This window comes from Protopterus annectens, chromosome 16.part0 (genome assembly GCF_019279795.1).
Source record: "Protopterus annectens isolate FY-2018-M chromosome 16.part0, PAN1.0, whole genome shotgun sequence".
NCBI lineage: Eukaryota > Metazoa > Chordata > Ceratodontiformes > Protopteridae > Protopterus > Protopterus annectens.
In genome coordinates, this window is record NC_056750.1 from 135,066,523 (window position 1) to 135,082,963 (window position 16,441).

General features: G+C 42.3%; 2 protein-coding genes across 4 annotated transcripts in view; one reads left to right on the forward strand and one right to left on the reverse strand.

The window, feature by feature from the left end:
* LOC122790712 (receptor-interacting serine/threonine-protein kinase 2-like) overlaps positions 1-16,441 on the reverse strand; it is a 652,068-nt gene that overhangs the window by 477,282 nt on the left and 158,345 nt on the right. For both annotated transcript variants that reach the window (XM_044058268.1, XM_044058269.1), the window contains exon 5: positions 11,900-11,949. In XM_044058268.1, the coding sequence (XP_043914203.1) occupies positions 11,900-11,949 (50 nt within the window). The remainder of the gene's footprint in view (positions 1-11,899; positions 11,950-16,441) is intronic.
* Positions 1-16,441, forward strand: part of LOC122790713 (receptor-interacting serine/threonine-protein kinase 2-like) — a 1,224,079-nt gene that overhangs the window by 141,980 nt on the left and 1,065,658 nt on the right. The gene's annotated exons all lie outside the window — the stretch shown is intronic.

Sequence of the window (16,441 nt, forward strand, 5' to 3'; positions counted from 1 at the left end):
ACCCCAAGGATGGTAGGAGTCTTTTTATGAATGCCAGCTGCTGAAGTAGCAATTCCTGAGTGTCCGCCTGAATCAGGCAATCATCCAAGTATGGGAAAATTTGGATATTTCTCTGCCTGCAGTATGCAATGGCTGAAGCCAGGCACTTTGTGAATACTCTGGGTGCAGTAGATAAGCCAAAGGGAAGTGAAGAGAACTGATAGTGCACATAGCCTGCCCTGAAGCATAGATATTTCCTGCAAGACTCCCTTATGGGGATGTGCAGATAAGCTTCTTTTAAGTCTAGGGTGACAGATCAGGCATCCTTGGCTAGCATAGGGAGAAGCTGTTGCAGGGTAAGCATTTTGAATTTTGGGACCACCCCAAAAGTGTTGAGAAATGATAGATCCAGGATTGGGCGCCAAGAGCCCTCTTTTCTGGGCACCAGGAAAGTACAGTTGTGTACACTTACCATAAGATGATCGCGTGTATTCACTGTTGCAGTCATTACATTTGGGTAATCCTGCTGGCAGGTTGCCCTCAGCTGGCCTGAATTCCAAAGTGTTGGGTGGTCCTGCATCGGCTGCTGTCACCCCCTCCCTGATGTCAGGTCATCAGGGATAGCATCCAACACCATTTTCTTCAGTTTTTCTTGCCTCATATGCCAGGTGCTCCTTAAAAGGGTAGCCAAATTTTATATATATAAAAAAGAATAAATGCACCAATATAATTTTTACCTTCATCTATAAGCAAATACACTACATAGGTTGTATAAATCAGAGAAGGGAAGATAACATCCATTGAAAAAAGGGGGATGGTGGGTGGGTAACCTGGACTGCAACAGTGAATAAACTTGAACATCTACATTTATGGTAAGTGTACACAACTGTACTATGTTCTTCATGTTTCACTGTTGCAGTCATTACATTTGGGTAGAGTCCCAAAGCTATGGCTGGGAGGCTGGAGCTAAACAGCATTAGGAGCAGCTAATTGTCCCTGCAGAACTGCAGTAGCAAAGCCTGCCCTGGATTTAGAGTAGAGTGGCAGATGATAGTGCTTTGTAAAGGTGTGCACTGAACTCCAAGTAGCAGCCTCTAAAATGTCTCTGATTGGAACTCCCCTGAGAAAAGCTGCTGAAGTGGCTGCAGCTCTGGTGGAATGTGGCCTAATGCCCTTAGGCACTGGCTTGCCATGGTGTGAATAGCATAAACGAATGCAGTGGCCTATCCACTTTGAGATAGTCTGCTTTGAAACAGCCTTTCCTTGTGATCCTGCAGCATATGCCACTAGTAAATGTTCTGTCTTCCTGAAAGCTTTGGCCCTGTCCAAGTAGAATCTAAACTGTCTGTGTACGTCCAAAGAGTGCAGAATTCTCTCCCCCTTGTTCTGTGGATTTGGATAAAAAGTTGGCAGATGAATAGTTTGGTTAAGAGCCACACTGGACACCACTTTAGGCATAAATGTTGGGTTTGTTCTCAGAGAGACCCTGTCTGGATAAAAAATGATAAAGGGCTCCACAGCCATGAGCGCCTGTAGCTCTGAAACTCTTCTTGCTGAAGTAATTGCTAGTAGCAGAGCTGTTTTCCAAGATAAAAACTTTATATCAACAGTAGCCGCTGGCTCAAAAGGAGGCAGGGTGAGCTTTTCCAAGACATAGTTGAGGTCCCATGCAGGTATTGGTGATCTCTTTGGAGGCATTACATTTTTGGCTCCTCTGAGGTACTGCTTTAATAAAGGGTGAGAAAAAATTGGTGGCTCTGTATTGTAATGAGCCAAAATGACAGAGGCATGAATTTTAATTGATGAAAAGGATAGGCCTTTGTCCAGCATCTCAATTAAGTATTGCAAAATTTGAGGAATATTTGGTACAGTTGTATCAGTTCCTTGTGCCTGGTTCCAAGCACAGAATCTCTTCCATTTTCCAGCATAAGACTTTCTTGTACTAAGCCTTCTGGCTTCCAGAATGACATCCATCACAGCTTTGCTGAGAGGTGTTTTTTGTATGACTACATTATCTGCCATGCTGCCAGGTTTAATGTCCTGAGATGGCTGTGCAGGATCTGATTGTTTTGCTGGGACAGTAGACAAGGTAACTGAGGTAAGGTCCAAGCTGGGTAACGAGACAAGTTCCTTAGGATTGGATACCAATACTAGCGGGGCCAGTCTGGGGCAATCAGTATCATCTTTGGTTTCTGACCTTTAGGATTACCTTGGGGAGGAGAGGCAGTGGAGGGAAGGCATATACTGACAGGCTTTCCAGCTGAAAGATAGGGCGTCCACTTTCCATGCTTGTCTGTGATAAGTCCTTGTGCAGAATCTTTTTAGTTGGTAGTTGTGAGGCAAATAGGTCTATGTCCGGGCATCCCCATTTCCTTGTTATCATGCTGAAGACTTGTGGATCCAGCTGCCACTCGTGGGGATCCATGAGGTTTCTGCTTAGTTCGTCTGCCAGAGTATTTTCCTTTCCTGGCAGGAATTGTGCCTGCAAATGTATTTGGTAAGTCAAAGCTGTATCCCACAATGTCATAGCTAGTCTGCAAAGGGGGTAAGAATGTGTGCCCCCCTGCTTGTTTATGTACCACATGACCGTGGTGTTGTCTGTCTTTATCAGCAGTTGTCCCGGTTGAAGTATGTCCTTGAAGGCTGTCAGGACATTTTGAATAGCTAGCATTTCTTTTTGATTGATATGTAGCTGCATTTGGTTTGAGGTCCATATGCCCTGAATGCATCTTCCTGCCATGTGGGCCCCCCAGGCATGATCTGATGCATCCGTTGTTAGTGTCTGCCTGGCTGTGGGTAATGTGATTGGCTGTCCCTTGTTCTGGTGACAAGCCTTAGCTCACCATCGAAACTCCTGTTGCAGGCAGGGAATGAGAGTAATCATTGTTTCCAGGCTGTGGCAATGTTGAGTCCAAACACGTTTTAGGTACCATTGAAGTTTCCTCATATGCAGTCTTGCATATGGAATTAGTAGGATGCAGGATGCCATGAAGCCCAAAGCCTGCAGAATTTTTCTTGCAGATAACTGGGCCTTTGCTGCCAACATTGTGAAATAGGTAGTCAGTTGCCTTTGTTTGTCTGGCGTGAGATAAACCATCTGGGCAGTTGTATTCAAGCTTGCACCCAGGAATGTTATATCTTGAGAGGGTACTAGCTTTGATTTCTTTTCATTGACTGTGTACCCTAGGCATGTTAGTAGTCTTTTCACAAACGCCAGATGTTGAAGAAGAATGTCCTTGTTCTCTGCTCGAATTAGGCAGTCGTCCAAGTAAGGGTATATTTCGATTCCTCTTTGTCTGCAGAATGCAATTACTGGTGCCAGGCACTTTGTAAAGACCCTGGGTGCAGTAGATAAGCCAAAGGGCAGTGCAGAGAATTGGTAATGTATTGAACCAGCCTTGAATCTGAGGTGTCTTCTGCATGATTGCCTGATTGGAACATGCAGGTATGCCTCTTTTAGGTCTAAAGTCACAAGCCAAGCATTCTTGCCCAGCATGGGCAGAAGCTGCTGCAAAGTCATTTTGAATTTTGGAATATCCAGGAATGTGTTCAGAATATATAGGTCCAGTATTGGCCTCCAGGCCTTGTCCTTTCAGGGTGCCATGAACAGTCGAGTAAAATCCTTGTCCCCGCTCTTGCTCTGGTACTTGCTGAATAGCCCCCATGTCCATGAGGGATGAAACTTGTTTTTGTGTCTCTGCCCATTGATTTTTTGGCAGATCTGGCCAGCTGTTTGCCTTTGGCAGAGTATGGAAATGGAATTTGTAGCCTTGTGACACTATATTTAGAACCCATTTGTCCTGGGTTATAATGTGCCAATTTTGAGCAAAAAGTGCTAATTTTCCCCCTAAGGGTGCTGCCAGAAGATAAGTGCTTGGTGCAGGCAGGGGAAAGTCATTGGGACTGCTTTCTGTATGTTTGTGCTTTATCTTCTCCAGCTTTGGAGGTAGAAGCACCTCATTGTTTTGACCTATAAGAACCTTGTGCCTAGGGTCTGCCCCTTGGGCATTTGGATCTGCCTCTTTGAGGTCTGTCTGACACAGGAAAGGACCAATTTTTTGTAGGCCAGTGTCTACTAAACCTAGGTGGCTGTACTTGTAAAAACTCTAACAGTTTGCATAGATTTAGCTTTGTCTTCCATTTTCTTTAACACCTCTTCTGCCTTAGCACCAAACAAAGTATCATGCTGTAAATGTGCATCTAGTAACTTAACCTTAACATGATCAGGCAAATTTTGTTCCTTTAACCAAGCATGCCTCCTAATTACAGAACCCGTAACTGCGGCCCTGCAGGAGGCCTCCAAAGAATCAAACCCACATTGCAAAGTATGCTTTCCAGCTTATTCAGCTGCATGCAATAAATCCTGCATTTCCTTGTTTTCAGCACATTCAGAATTTAACATCATTGTCTGTTTAAGCAATCCCATGAGATGTTGCTGATACTTGAGCATATGAAACTGACAGTTTAAGGCCCTTATAGCCAAAGTTGCAGATGTGTAAACCTTTTTTCCCCATCTATCCAGTGCTCTTGAATCCCTGTCAGAGGGGGTTGGTTTTTTTTGCTGTGGAGGCCTTAACTCCCTTAGGACCCTGTGAAATAGTTTCTGGGTCAGCAGCAGGGTTTTTAAAAAGAAATTTGTGCAAGTCAGGAACCCTGTAATATCTGTCAGGCTTAACAGGAGCTGGAGGTAAGGAGTCAGGGGTCAAACTAGACTCCGGAAACACATCATCTATAATGTCTAACACAGGAGGAATGGCTAGAGGCCTGTGCTGTGGTAGTAAGAGGAAATCCCTGAGCCTCTTTTTTGATTCTGAAAAATCCCTCATGGTATGCAAGGTTTCCCCAAAGGAATAATCATCAGGAGGGGATGCTGAAGGTATAGATTCTTCAGCATTAGAATCCTCGTAGGGGGGTAAAGAGTATCCCTGATTGGAAGAGGAATCGGAAGAAACAGAAACCTGATCTGAAGATTCATAGTCAGTCTCTTGCCTAGGCCTTTTATCAGGAGGGGGATGGGAATCCCTGATCAAAGTAATCAGGTCTTCGGCCATCTTGATCAACTGTTTTTTGGGCATAGAGGCCTGTACACGTGGCTCTTGAGTTTGCTTCTTTGCTTTAGAAGCTGCTTTAGTCTTTGTCTTTGAAGCTGAAGCTGTTTTAATGTAAAGATGTTGTGGTCTGAGTATCCAGCGGCATGGCCGACTCCACGTGGGAGTCGGTAGTGGCCTGCGACTCTAAAGTAGCGGGTGTCAGGGGCAGTGAAAGCACCTCATTGAGAACCGGTGAACCGGCGACTGGCTTAGGAGAAGCTTTGTCGTCCGGTTTTGGACCTCGGTTGTTTTTATTTATCCTTTTCTTTGCGTTTTTTGTAAACTCCAGTAGTCAAATGGCTATCCGATGACATTTTAGGATAATTAAACCTGCTACCAAAATACTTTAATGCAAAAGAATACCGATGCTTAATAGTGTGTTGGTTAAATCTAGCACAAAACAGACAACCAGAAATGTTGTGATCAGGGCCTAGGCAAGGAATACAGTAAGAATGAAAATCCTTATGAGGTATTTGCTTTCCACAAGTAATACAAGTATTAACTTTTTCTGACATCGGTCTGGAGCAAGAAAAAAGTTTCCCCAATGGGGTACTTAGCTTTATTGAAGACTTCGGTTCTGAAACTCAAGCATGAAAATTTCAGGTGTCGACCAACCGACACTTGCGAACTGCTTCTCCTTCAGGTACCCCGTGGCAAGAAAAACTGAAGAAAATGGCGTTGGCCGCTTCTTTTACACCCCTGACGACCTGACGTCAGGGAGGGGGTGACAGCAGTCGATGCAGGATCCAAGACTTTGGAATTCAGGCTGGCTGAGGGCAACCTGCCAGCAGGATTACCCAAATGTAATGACTGCAACAGTGAAACACGAAGAACATCAGTCTGGAATAGAAACCCTGCCCCCTTTGTTGTACCGGAACAGGTTGAATAGCCCTGACATTGAGCAGGGAAAGTACTTGCTTTTGCGCCTCTGCCCACTGGTTCGGAGGAAGGTCTGGAAACCCGCTTGGGGTGGGCAGTGAATGGAAGGAGGATCTGTACCCCTGGGATACAATGCTTAGGACCCATCGGTTCTGAGTGATGGATATCCAGTTTCTTGCATGAAGGCAAGTTTTCCTCCTAGGGGCACAAGTAATTGGGCAGGGCTGGGAAGGATAATAGAAAAGTCATTGTGAACTTTTATCATAAGGGGGTCGCTTACCACTTCCTGTTTTTGAGGTGGGAGCACTCCATTGTTTAGATCTCTGCATACCCTGAGACTGTAGTCTGGGTGATCTCTTTTCCCTGGGTTTGGAGTGATAAGGCCTGGAAGGGGCTGGAAAGGACCAGTTTTTTGAAGGCCAATGCCTACTGAATCTAGGTGGCTGCACTTGTAAGAATTATTTAACAGTTTGCATAGATTGAGCTTTTTGTTCCATCTTTTTAAGAACCTCTTCTGCTTTGGTGCCAAACAGTCCTTATTTAAAGAAGCGTCTAATAATTTTGCTTTGACATGATCTGGTAAGGATTGTTCCTTCAGCCAAGCATGCCTTCTCAGTACAGACCCAGAGACTGCAGCCCTGCAAGATGCTTCTAGGGAATCAAAGCCACACTGCAAAGTATGCTTACTTACTTGGTTTGCAGAATGCAGTAACTGTTGTAAATCTTTATTCGCTGCACAATCTGGAAGCAACACCATTTTTTTCTTAATAAGTTCCATAATATGCTGCTGGTATTTTAACATGTGAAACTGGCAATTCAATGCCCTGATGGCAAGAGTAGCAGAGGTATATACCTTCTTACTCTATCTGTCTAAAGCTCTGGAATCCCTGTCTGAAGGGGTAGGGTTTTTGGCTGCAGAAGCCTTAACACCTTTAGGTTCCTGAGAAATGGTCTGTGGATCCACCAAGGGATTTTTAAAAAGAAATTTGTGAGAATCAGGTACTCTGTAGTACCTGTCTGGTTTTCTAGGGTCAGGTGGTAAAGTGTCTGAAGTGAGACTGGATTCCATGAAGACATCATCTACAACATCCAGGACAGAGGGTATAGCTAGAGGGCTGTGTTGAGGCAACTCTAAAAATTCTCTGAGTCTCTTTTTGGACTGAGGGTAGTCCTGGCATTCCCAGTGGAAATGCTCTTGCAAAGTATGCAAGGTTTCACCAAAAGAAAAATCCTCTGGAGGGGAGGCAGAGAGAGTGGATTCCTCTGCATCTGTGTCCTCATAGGTTGATAAGGTCATGTCCTGATAATCAAAAGGGTCAGAGTCATCGGATTCCTGGTCTGAAGAGTCAGTATGAATCTCGATTCTTTGTCTCTTAGCAGGGGAAGGCTGGCTTCCCCTAATTAGGGCAATAAGGTCTTCATCCATTTTAAGCATTTATTTTTGTGGCATGGGAGCTTGAGCATGCGTTTTGGTCATCTGTTTTCTAGGCGTAGTGCATACCCTGGGCCTGAGAAACTCGGTGGTTTTAGTTAAAAATTAAGTTGTCAGTTTAATGCGAACATCGGTATGTTGGAATACCCCTCAGAAGCCAGTGCCTGCACAGCAGCTCCGGACCCATCCAAGGTAGAGACATCCACAGGTTCCATAGTCGAAGAAGAATCTCGTGGCATACCGGACTCCGAATGGGTCTCAGCAGAGGCCTGCGAATCTGTAGAAGCGGGCATCAGCGGCTGCAAAGGCACCTTACTGAGTATCGGCGGACTGGCGACTAGCTTAACGGAAGTGTCGTCGGCAGTTTTGGACCTATGCAGTCTGTCTCTGTCTTTATCTTTATCTTTATGCTTTTCCTAAAGATCAGGAGTTGGATAGCATATAGAAGCCATTTTGGAATACAGAGAATGAGAGTGAAAGAATTTAGTGACAAAGATAGCCCAACAACGAATGGTTCGGGCATTAAACAAAGCACAAAACCAACAGCGAGGAACATCGTGGTCTGGGCCTAGACAGCTGACGCAGTAAGAATGAAAATCTCTGTGGGGTATTTGCTTTCCACAGGCAAGACAATTGTTAACTTTTTCTGACATCAGTCACAGCAAGAATAAAGTATCCCCAATGGGGTACTTAGCGTTAGAAGACTTCAGGTCTGAAACTCGAAAAAACAAAAATTTCAGGAAGCGGCCGACTGGCACTTGCGAACTGCTTTTGCTATGGGCTCCTACTCGGCAAGAAAGACTGATGTAATGACATCGGCTGCCTGTTTTATACCCCTGATGACCTGACGTCATGGAAGAGGTGACAGCATCCGACGCAGAAATCCTAAGACTCTGGTATTCGGGCCGACTGAGGGTTACCTGTGGGCAGATAACCCAAGGGTGAGGACAGCAACAGTGAAACACGAAGAACATCTATGTTTAAAGGAGGCACTAATACAGGTTATGATGTTTTTAGAAAACCAAGTACATTTGTTCCACCACCCCATCCTATTGAAACATTTCTAGAAGTGTGTGAAAATGAAATAAGAAATGCCTTTACCAAAGGTACTAAATCAAATTATTATAACATGACTCAGTCAGAGTTTCAAGCTTTGAATGATTTAAAGCATATGTCATGTATTGAGATTAGACCCGCAGACAAAGGAGGGGGTGTCGTAATACTTGATAAAGACTTGTACCTGTAACAAATGAGAAGTCTTTTAGATGATGAGAATACATATGCTCGTATTCCCAAAAATCTTGTGCAAGGTATTACTGACAGAATTTCTTCTTTAGTTTTTGACTTATTAATCACGGGTATGATTTCTGAGGATTTGTTTAAATATTTTACTGTTGAACATCCAGTAGTGGCTAGTACTTACGGATTACCTAAGGTACATAAGCATTCTACGATACTACCAATGCGACCTATAGTCTCTAGCAGAGGTTGGGCTTACAGAGCCCATCTCTATATCTGTTGAAAAAAAATCTACAATCGTTCTTAATAAGCTGTGATACAGTACTCAGAGATACTAAAATGTTTTTGCATAACTTGTACTTGAAAATGACTGATATAAGTGAAGATTATATTTGTGTGACCCTGGACATTGAGTCTTCGTTCACAGTGAAAGCTAATCGCTGGGGTACAGACAACATCAGAACATTTCTAGCTTTGAGAAAGGTTAATTCTAACAATAATAGATTGATATGTGCTTTATTAGACATCATTCTTGAGAATAATGTGTTTACTTTTGAGGATGATTTCTTCTTACAAAAGGTTGGCGTAGTTATGGGTACATCATGTGCAAATAGTTACGCCAACCTAGCACTAGTGCAATGTGAGACTATAGAGATTCTACAAAATGAAATGTTTAAAAATTCTATGAAATGGTATGTACGTTTTGTAGATGACATTTTTTGTTATGGAATGATACAGAAGATAGGCCAAAGGAATTTATTTTGTATTTATTTTGTATTTACATCAGACGACCAACTTTTTAAAATTTCCATAGAAATATTCAGCCCATGAAATTGAATTTCTGGATGTTAAAATTAGTATGGACAAGCTGAATGGATTAAAAGCCAGCCTATACAGAAAACCTATGAGAAAGAACAATTTGTTACATAACCAGAGTATGCACATCAATCATGTCAAACATAATGTAGTAAAGGACAGGTCTGTAGAATCATGCTTCTATATAATGATGATTTAGAATTAGAGTCAGCTTTACTAGACCTTAGAAATTAATTTCTTGACAGAGGTTATAAAAAGAGAGACATAGAAAACTGTATTATAGATAAAATAGATGTAGACTATATTATGGAGTACAGACTGATGGGGTTAGTAGTGAAAATTTAAGCAATAGTAGAATGGAATTTGCTGATCAGCCCTCAAATCATTATTTTACAGTAGTATTACCATATTCCAATGATGTAGGTGGTTTTGCAATATAATAAAACGAAATTGGAACATCCTAAGTACCATTGAAGAGTTGAATAACAATGTAACTAGTCAACCAAACTTTTCTTTTACCAATGGTAAATCTTTGAAAAGACATCTTTGCCATAAAAATAATTTTGATAAGAAAATTGTTCATTCCGATAGGCTGAGAACTTACTCATGTAGGGGGTGTTCAGCATGTAGACACATTTTTAGTGGCAGACAGTTTGTAAATCGTCAGCTAGATATTTGTATTGATTTCAATTTCTATGCAGACTGTAGAACCAGAAACCTGATCTATTTTAGTTTCTGTATCATATGTCATAGGTTCTACATAGGTAAAACTAACCGTACTCTAAAAGAAAGGATATTAGAGCACCTCAGAGACATTAAGAATAAGAAGGCAGAGAATGCACTAGCACATCATGTCATGGAGACAGGGAAGGAGCATATTTTTAAATTTTTTGTTTTAGAAATTATATGTGACAACATTAGGGGAGGGGACCTGAAAAATGTTACAGAGGCTAATGAACAGAAGTGGATACTGTTATTTAAAGCAGATAAGCAGCCCGGGTTAAATAATAAAATTTCCCTCAAACATTTCTGAAGTCTCGTGCACTTAAACACTAAAGTAATGAGAAAGTCTCTCTCCTTTTTACATATTTTAAATACATTTTGATTATGATTTAGATTTTATTATATGTAACTATATGTCTTTAAAAATTAAATGTATGCATGATTACTGCTTTGTGATTGGTAAGACTTTAGCATTTAAATATGCTGTTATGTTTTTTATATATAATCTAAAGAAGCGGTTAAGTGTACCGCGAAAGTGCTCACTACTATTAAATTTTATTAGTTACTCATACTAGTATTTATTGACTTTACTACCAGCAGTTGTGTGTGTCTGTGAGTTTTGTTTGGCATTTCATTATTCTATTTTCAGACACTTTATTCTTTTATTGGAGATTTTGTTGTATATACTAGTGTTCTGACATATTTACATTATGAGATACAATTTCCTTGACTGGCTGTGACTAGTATTGGCCTTCAGTTGCTTCTGCTTTCCAGGCAGACTAATTACAGGTTACCAGTAAAATTCCACAATACACGTAAAGCCTATTGAAAGTATTTAATAGTAGTTAATTTGGTAAAACTATACTTTCATTGGTTAATATATCAGTACTGTTGGGATTGTGTTACTGAGCCATAATCTCAGGAGATACCTGTCAGGTAACAACAGTCTGTTTCATGCTGAATTCATTGAGATTACTATGCACTGAAATCAACTTGTTATTCACAGAATATTCAAGCAGTATGCCTTCTTCAAATACAGTGATATCCTAGGTCAGAATTTCCCATAATGATAAAGGGTTTGAAGGCTGGCATAGCTCAAACCCACTGCTGTTGAAGCTCACTCCTTCTATTTCTGCCATAACTGTACTCTGGGTCCATTTATACAAGTCTTCCCTTGTGAATGTTGCTTCGACAAAATGTGGCACAAGTCATACAAAATGGCTGCTTACACGTTTCAAGACCATACAAGACAGGTGTAACTTAGATGGCAGTACTCTAAACAGGAAACTTCAAATATTTACTTATATAGTGTCACAGGAACATGTTGGTATGTGAATGGCCCATCTTACTCCACAGAAAGTCTGTCTTTCATGTACTACTTGCATTTCAGCAGTCCAAGAAGATGATCAATGAAAATGATTTATTTCTGGTTCAAGACCTAAAGTTAAAGTAATGATCATACTGGAATGTGTGTAGCTGATGTCTGTAAGATAAAGCTTATTAGCACTGTATACATCTCTGCAGTCCACCACTGAAACTGGCACAAGTTTGGATCAAATGTTCTCACAAACAGCTTGCCAACTTCTTTTAATTACAATTTGTCATCGCCCCCAATTTTTTAAATTTACAATAACTTCTGACTGGCTGTCTCTAACCGTTATTCAAACTGGCCAGAAACTCTGAAAAATATATCAAGGTTTTAAATTAATATACACCTCCTCTTTCATAAACTTATACTTACTGCTGTATGGCTCCTGTCCAGTAATAACTGACCATATCAAGATACCATAACTGCAAAGAAAATGGAGAATGCAGTGAGGTGCAGAGAATACACATTTAATCATCTGTTTATTTAATTATTTGCTGACCTAGCAGTTGTACTGATGCATGAAAAGATTGCTTTTTTCAAGGGGAGGCAGTAGGTCAGAATGAGAGAAAACACAGTTGTGTAAAATCTTACCATAACAGTAGATGTCCTTCTCTTCACTGTTGCAATATTCTTTACAACAGGGATCCCCTATCAAGGGTAGCCCAATGTCTGGCCAGTACACCGTAGCCTTTAGGTTGCTAAGGGTACACCTCATGTCATACATATATTCCCCTCACATAGTCTACTTGGGCATAAAGGTGACGTCCAGACATATCATCCTCAGAAATGAAAAGCCCCACTAGGAATGCCAGTCCAAGGATACTAGAAGGTAACAAGAAGATCCAGAAGGAAAAAGGACCAGGGGAGGAGGGAGCGAGCGAATACTGCAACTGTGAAGAGGAGGAGATCTACCATTATGGTAAGTTTGTACACAACTGTACTACGTCCTTCCATATCACTGTTGCAATATCCTTTACAATAGGGAGACTACAAAAGCTCAGGAAGAAGATAAAGAGGAGGAAGGGCCCGCAGAGCCCTCTAGGAAGCCATGGAAAATGGTCCTGGCAAAACCAGCTCTGGCCCTAGAAATTACATTCTACTTATAGTGCTCGGTAAATGTATGCACAGAAGTCTGGGTAGCTGCCTCAAGAATGGAATTAGTATCCAAACCCTTGAAAAAAGCACCAGAAGAAACCACAACCTTAGTAGAATGAACCTTAACAGAAGAAAGAGGCTTCTTCCCATGAAAAGAATATCAAAAAGAAATGGCTTTAGATATCCAAGAAGAAATTGTTTTGCTTGGAAACAGCCAAACCTAAAAACCTAGGATGAAAAGAAGCAAAAAGCTGGTCAGATTTACAAAAAGCTTTAGTTTTATCCAAATAATATTGGAGTTGTCTGTGCAAATACAAGGTATGCAAAACCTTCTCGCTAGCAACCTGCAGAAAAGGAAAAAAAGAAGGCAAATGAATAGACTGATTAAGAGACAACTCATTAACCACCTTGGGCATAAAAGGAAGATTAGTACAAAGGGTCACCCTGTCCTTATGAAAAACAGAAAAAGGAGGAACACCCACAATGGCTTGCATCTCAGACACCCATCTGGCAGAAGTAAGGGCCAAAAGAAGAACAGTCATCCAAGAACAATGCTGCCAGGAAGCTGAAGCAGCAGGCTCAAAAGGAATCTGGGTCAAGTTTTCTAAAACAAAATTAAGGTCCCAGGAAGGAGGGACAGGCTTCCTGAAAAGGCCTTATATGAAGGACGCCTTAAAGAAACTCTATGGACTCATATCTAGAGGCTAAAAGGGGAGTCAAAGGCAGACAAGCAGAGATAGCTGAAAGTTGAGCCTTAATAGAAGAATAAGCCAACCCAGCATTGAGCAATTCACACAAATAAGACAGAACCAAAGGAACATACATCCACAGTAAGTGGATCAAGGTTATGAGAGAGACACTAAACAAAAAACCTCTTTAAATATGGGCATACAAAGATTTTCTAATGGTGGATTTCCTGGCCTCCTGCAGGACCCGAAGCACATCTTCAGAAAAACGGTGCCTGTGGGCATCAAAACTCTATCACTCACAATGTCAGTTGTAAAGTGGACAGGTGGGATGGATGACAGATCCCTTGTATTGTGAGTAGGTACACCCTTTGAGGTAACTTTTGGTAACTGCCCTTAACAAGACACAGAAGAAAAGAGAACCGGTGTTGCCTGGGCCAAAAGGGAGTCACCAGCAAGGTTTTGGGAGCATCCTATTTTATTTTGAACAGGACTTTCAGAATGAGGGGAAGGGGAGGGAAAGACATGAAGAAGCATCCCCTTCCAAGAAAAGACAGGGTGCCCATTTTTCAAGCCAAAGGACATGAGACTCTGGTGCAAAAGAGAGGAAGTTGTCTGTTCAGAGGGGAGGCAAAGAGATCTACGTGAGGAGTACCCCACTGGTGGGCAATGTCCAGAAACACATCTCTGTGAAGCAAACACTTGTAGCATTGTGTTATAGACCTGCTCAGAGAGTCTGCCACTATGTTTTAAGCTGAGGGAATATAAACTGTTTGAAGGGTCACCTGATACTGAATAGCTAGATCCCAGACCTGAAGATCTAGTCTGCACAAGAGATAAGACCATGTTCCCCCTTGCTTGTTGATATACCACATCACTGTGGTATTGTCTGCGAGAATCGTGAGGGGCCCTGGAAGAAAAAGAGAATGAAAAGCCTAAAGAGCCAGAAGGAGAGCTCCCATCTCTTTGATATTGTTGTGGTCCTTCTTTTGACGACGAGACCAAAGGCCCTGCACTTTCAGAGAATCAAAGGATGCCACCCATCCCATGTCTGAAGCATCTGTGAAAAGTTCCTGAGAGGGGACTGGAGATTGAAAAGGAAGCACTGGGCTGAGGGACAATTAACGAATCCATGATTGAAGTTCCAGCTTAAGACATGGGAGATGAGGAACTAGAAACTTTAAAGGATGAGAATGTTGAAGCCAAATTGACTTTAGAAGGCAGTGGAGTTTTGTCATGTACAGTTTGGCTAAAGGAAGCATAGGAATGATAGAAACCATGAAAACCAGAGCCCTTAGGCCCTTAGAAACTCCCTGGCTACCACTGATGCCAGAGGAAAAAGGGATTGAAAGATGGCAATCAGTGTTAAGGCCTTGGGAGGAGGCAGGGATACCAGCACCTGCACGCTAGGAAAACATGATCCTGAGAAGGAGTTAGGAATGACTTCTGAAAATTTACAATACACCCCAGGCTTTGTAGAAGACAAATTGCAAAGTGAAGATGCTGAAACAAAACCTCTGGAGAAGAGGCCCGAAGGTCATCAAGGTAAGGAAAAATCTGTATTTCCCTCAATGTGCAAGGCATTTTGTGAAGATCCTTGGGGCAGTAGAGAGGCCATAAGGCAAAGCAAAGAACTGAAAATACCAAGAAGCAACAGAAAAACGTAAACATTTCCTGACAAGGGGATGGATAGGGATGAGTAGATTAGCATCCTTGAGATCCAGGGAGACATGAAAAGCCTGAGGAAGTAGAATAGGAAACAAGGTATGAGAAGTTAGCATCCAAAAGGAGGAAACCTTCAAAAAGGTCTCCAGGTGCCTTCTTTCCAGGGGACCAAAAACCATTCTGGAGTAAAAACCCTTCCCTTCCAGAGAAGTTGGAACCTCTTGAACAGTTCCCTGAGTCAAAAGGCCCTAAGTACCGCTGGAGAAAAGGGCATTTGTTCCTGAGAAGGCTATGAAATGCCAAAGAAGTGGGAAGAAATTTCCAGATCATTAAATACCCCTGGCAAATTATAGAAAGGACCCAGGAGTCTTGAGTGATGCAACCAAATAAGAAGGGAGATGGAAAGATGAAGTGAGAGAGGAATGTGACTGGGATGAGGAAGGCAAGGCTTGCCAGACAGCACCAAGTTTGTCAGGAAAAGGAGGCCTCTGAGCTGAAGGAGTTTGGGTAGCCTTAGCAGGAGGAGCCCTTCTACCACCCTTCTTACCTTTGTGTGGAGGGTGAGACTGTCTACAGACAGCACCAGGTTTGTCAGGAAAAGGAGGCTTCTGAGCTGAAGGAGTTTGGGTAGCCTTAGCAGGAGGAGACCTTCCACCACCCTTCTTACCTTTGTGTGGAGGGTGAGACTGTCTACAGACAGTACCAGGTTTGTCAGGAAAAGGAGGCTTCTGAGCTGAAGGAGTTTGGGTAGCCTTAGCAGGAGGAGCCCTTCTACCACCCTTCTTACCTTTGTGTGGAGGGCGAGACTGTCTACAGACAGCACCAGGTTTGTCAGGAAAAGGACGCTTCTGAGCTGAAGGAGTTTGGGTAGCCTTAGCAGGAGGAGACCGTCTTACCTTTGTGTGGAGGGTGAGACTGTCTATAGACAGCATCAGGTCTGTCAGGAAAAGGAGGCCTTAGCAGGAGGAGCCCTTCTATCACCCTTTTTACCTTTGTGTGGAGGGCAAGACTGTCTATAGACAAAGGCAGGTTTGTTAGGGTAATTCCTTCGAAATTTAGAAACAGGTGAAACAAACATATGTTTCAGCTCTTGTAAAGCTTTACCCTTTTCCTGGAGGGACTTAAATCACTCAGCAGCAGCAGCAGCAGCAGTGCCAAACAAATGTTTACTGCCCAGATGAGCATCCATCAACTTGGCCTTGATATCATCAGACAAAGAGTGAAACCAGAGCCAGGAATACCTCCTCAACACAGAGCAAAAACCTGAAGCCCTAGATGAGGCATCAGCTGCATCATAGCTGCATGTAATGGAATGGTGAGCAACCGGAGATGAAGTCCCTAACAAAGAAAGCACAGAAATCTTCCCATCAGAGTCAGGAAGGTCAGAAATAACCTGACAGAAGGGCTAAAATATATCTGGTCATATGCATCTGATAGTTCATATCCCTAAAATATTCCATGGCAGAAA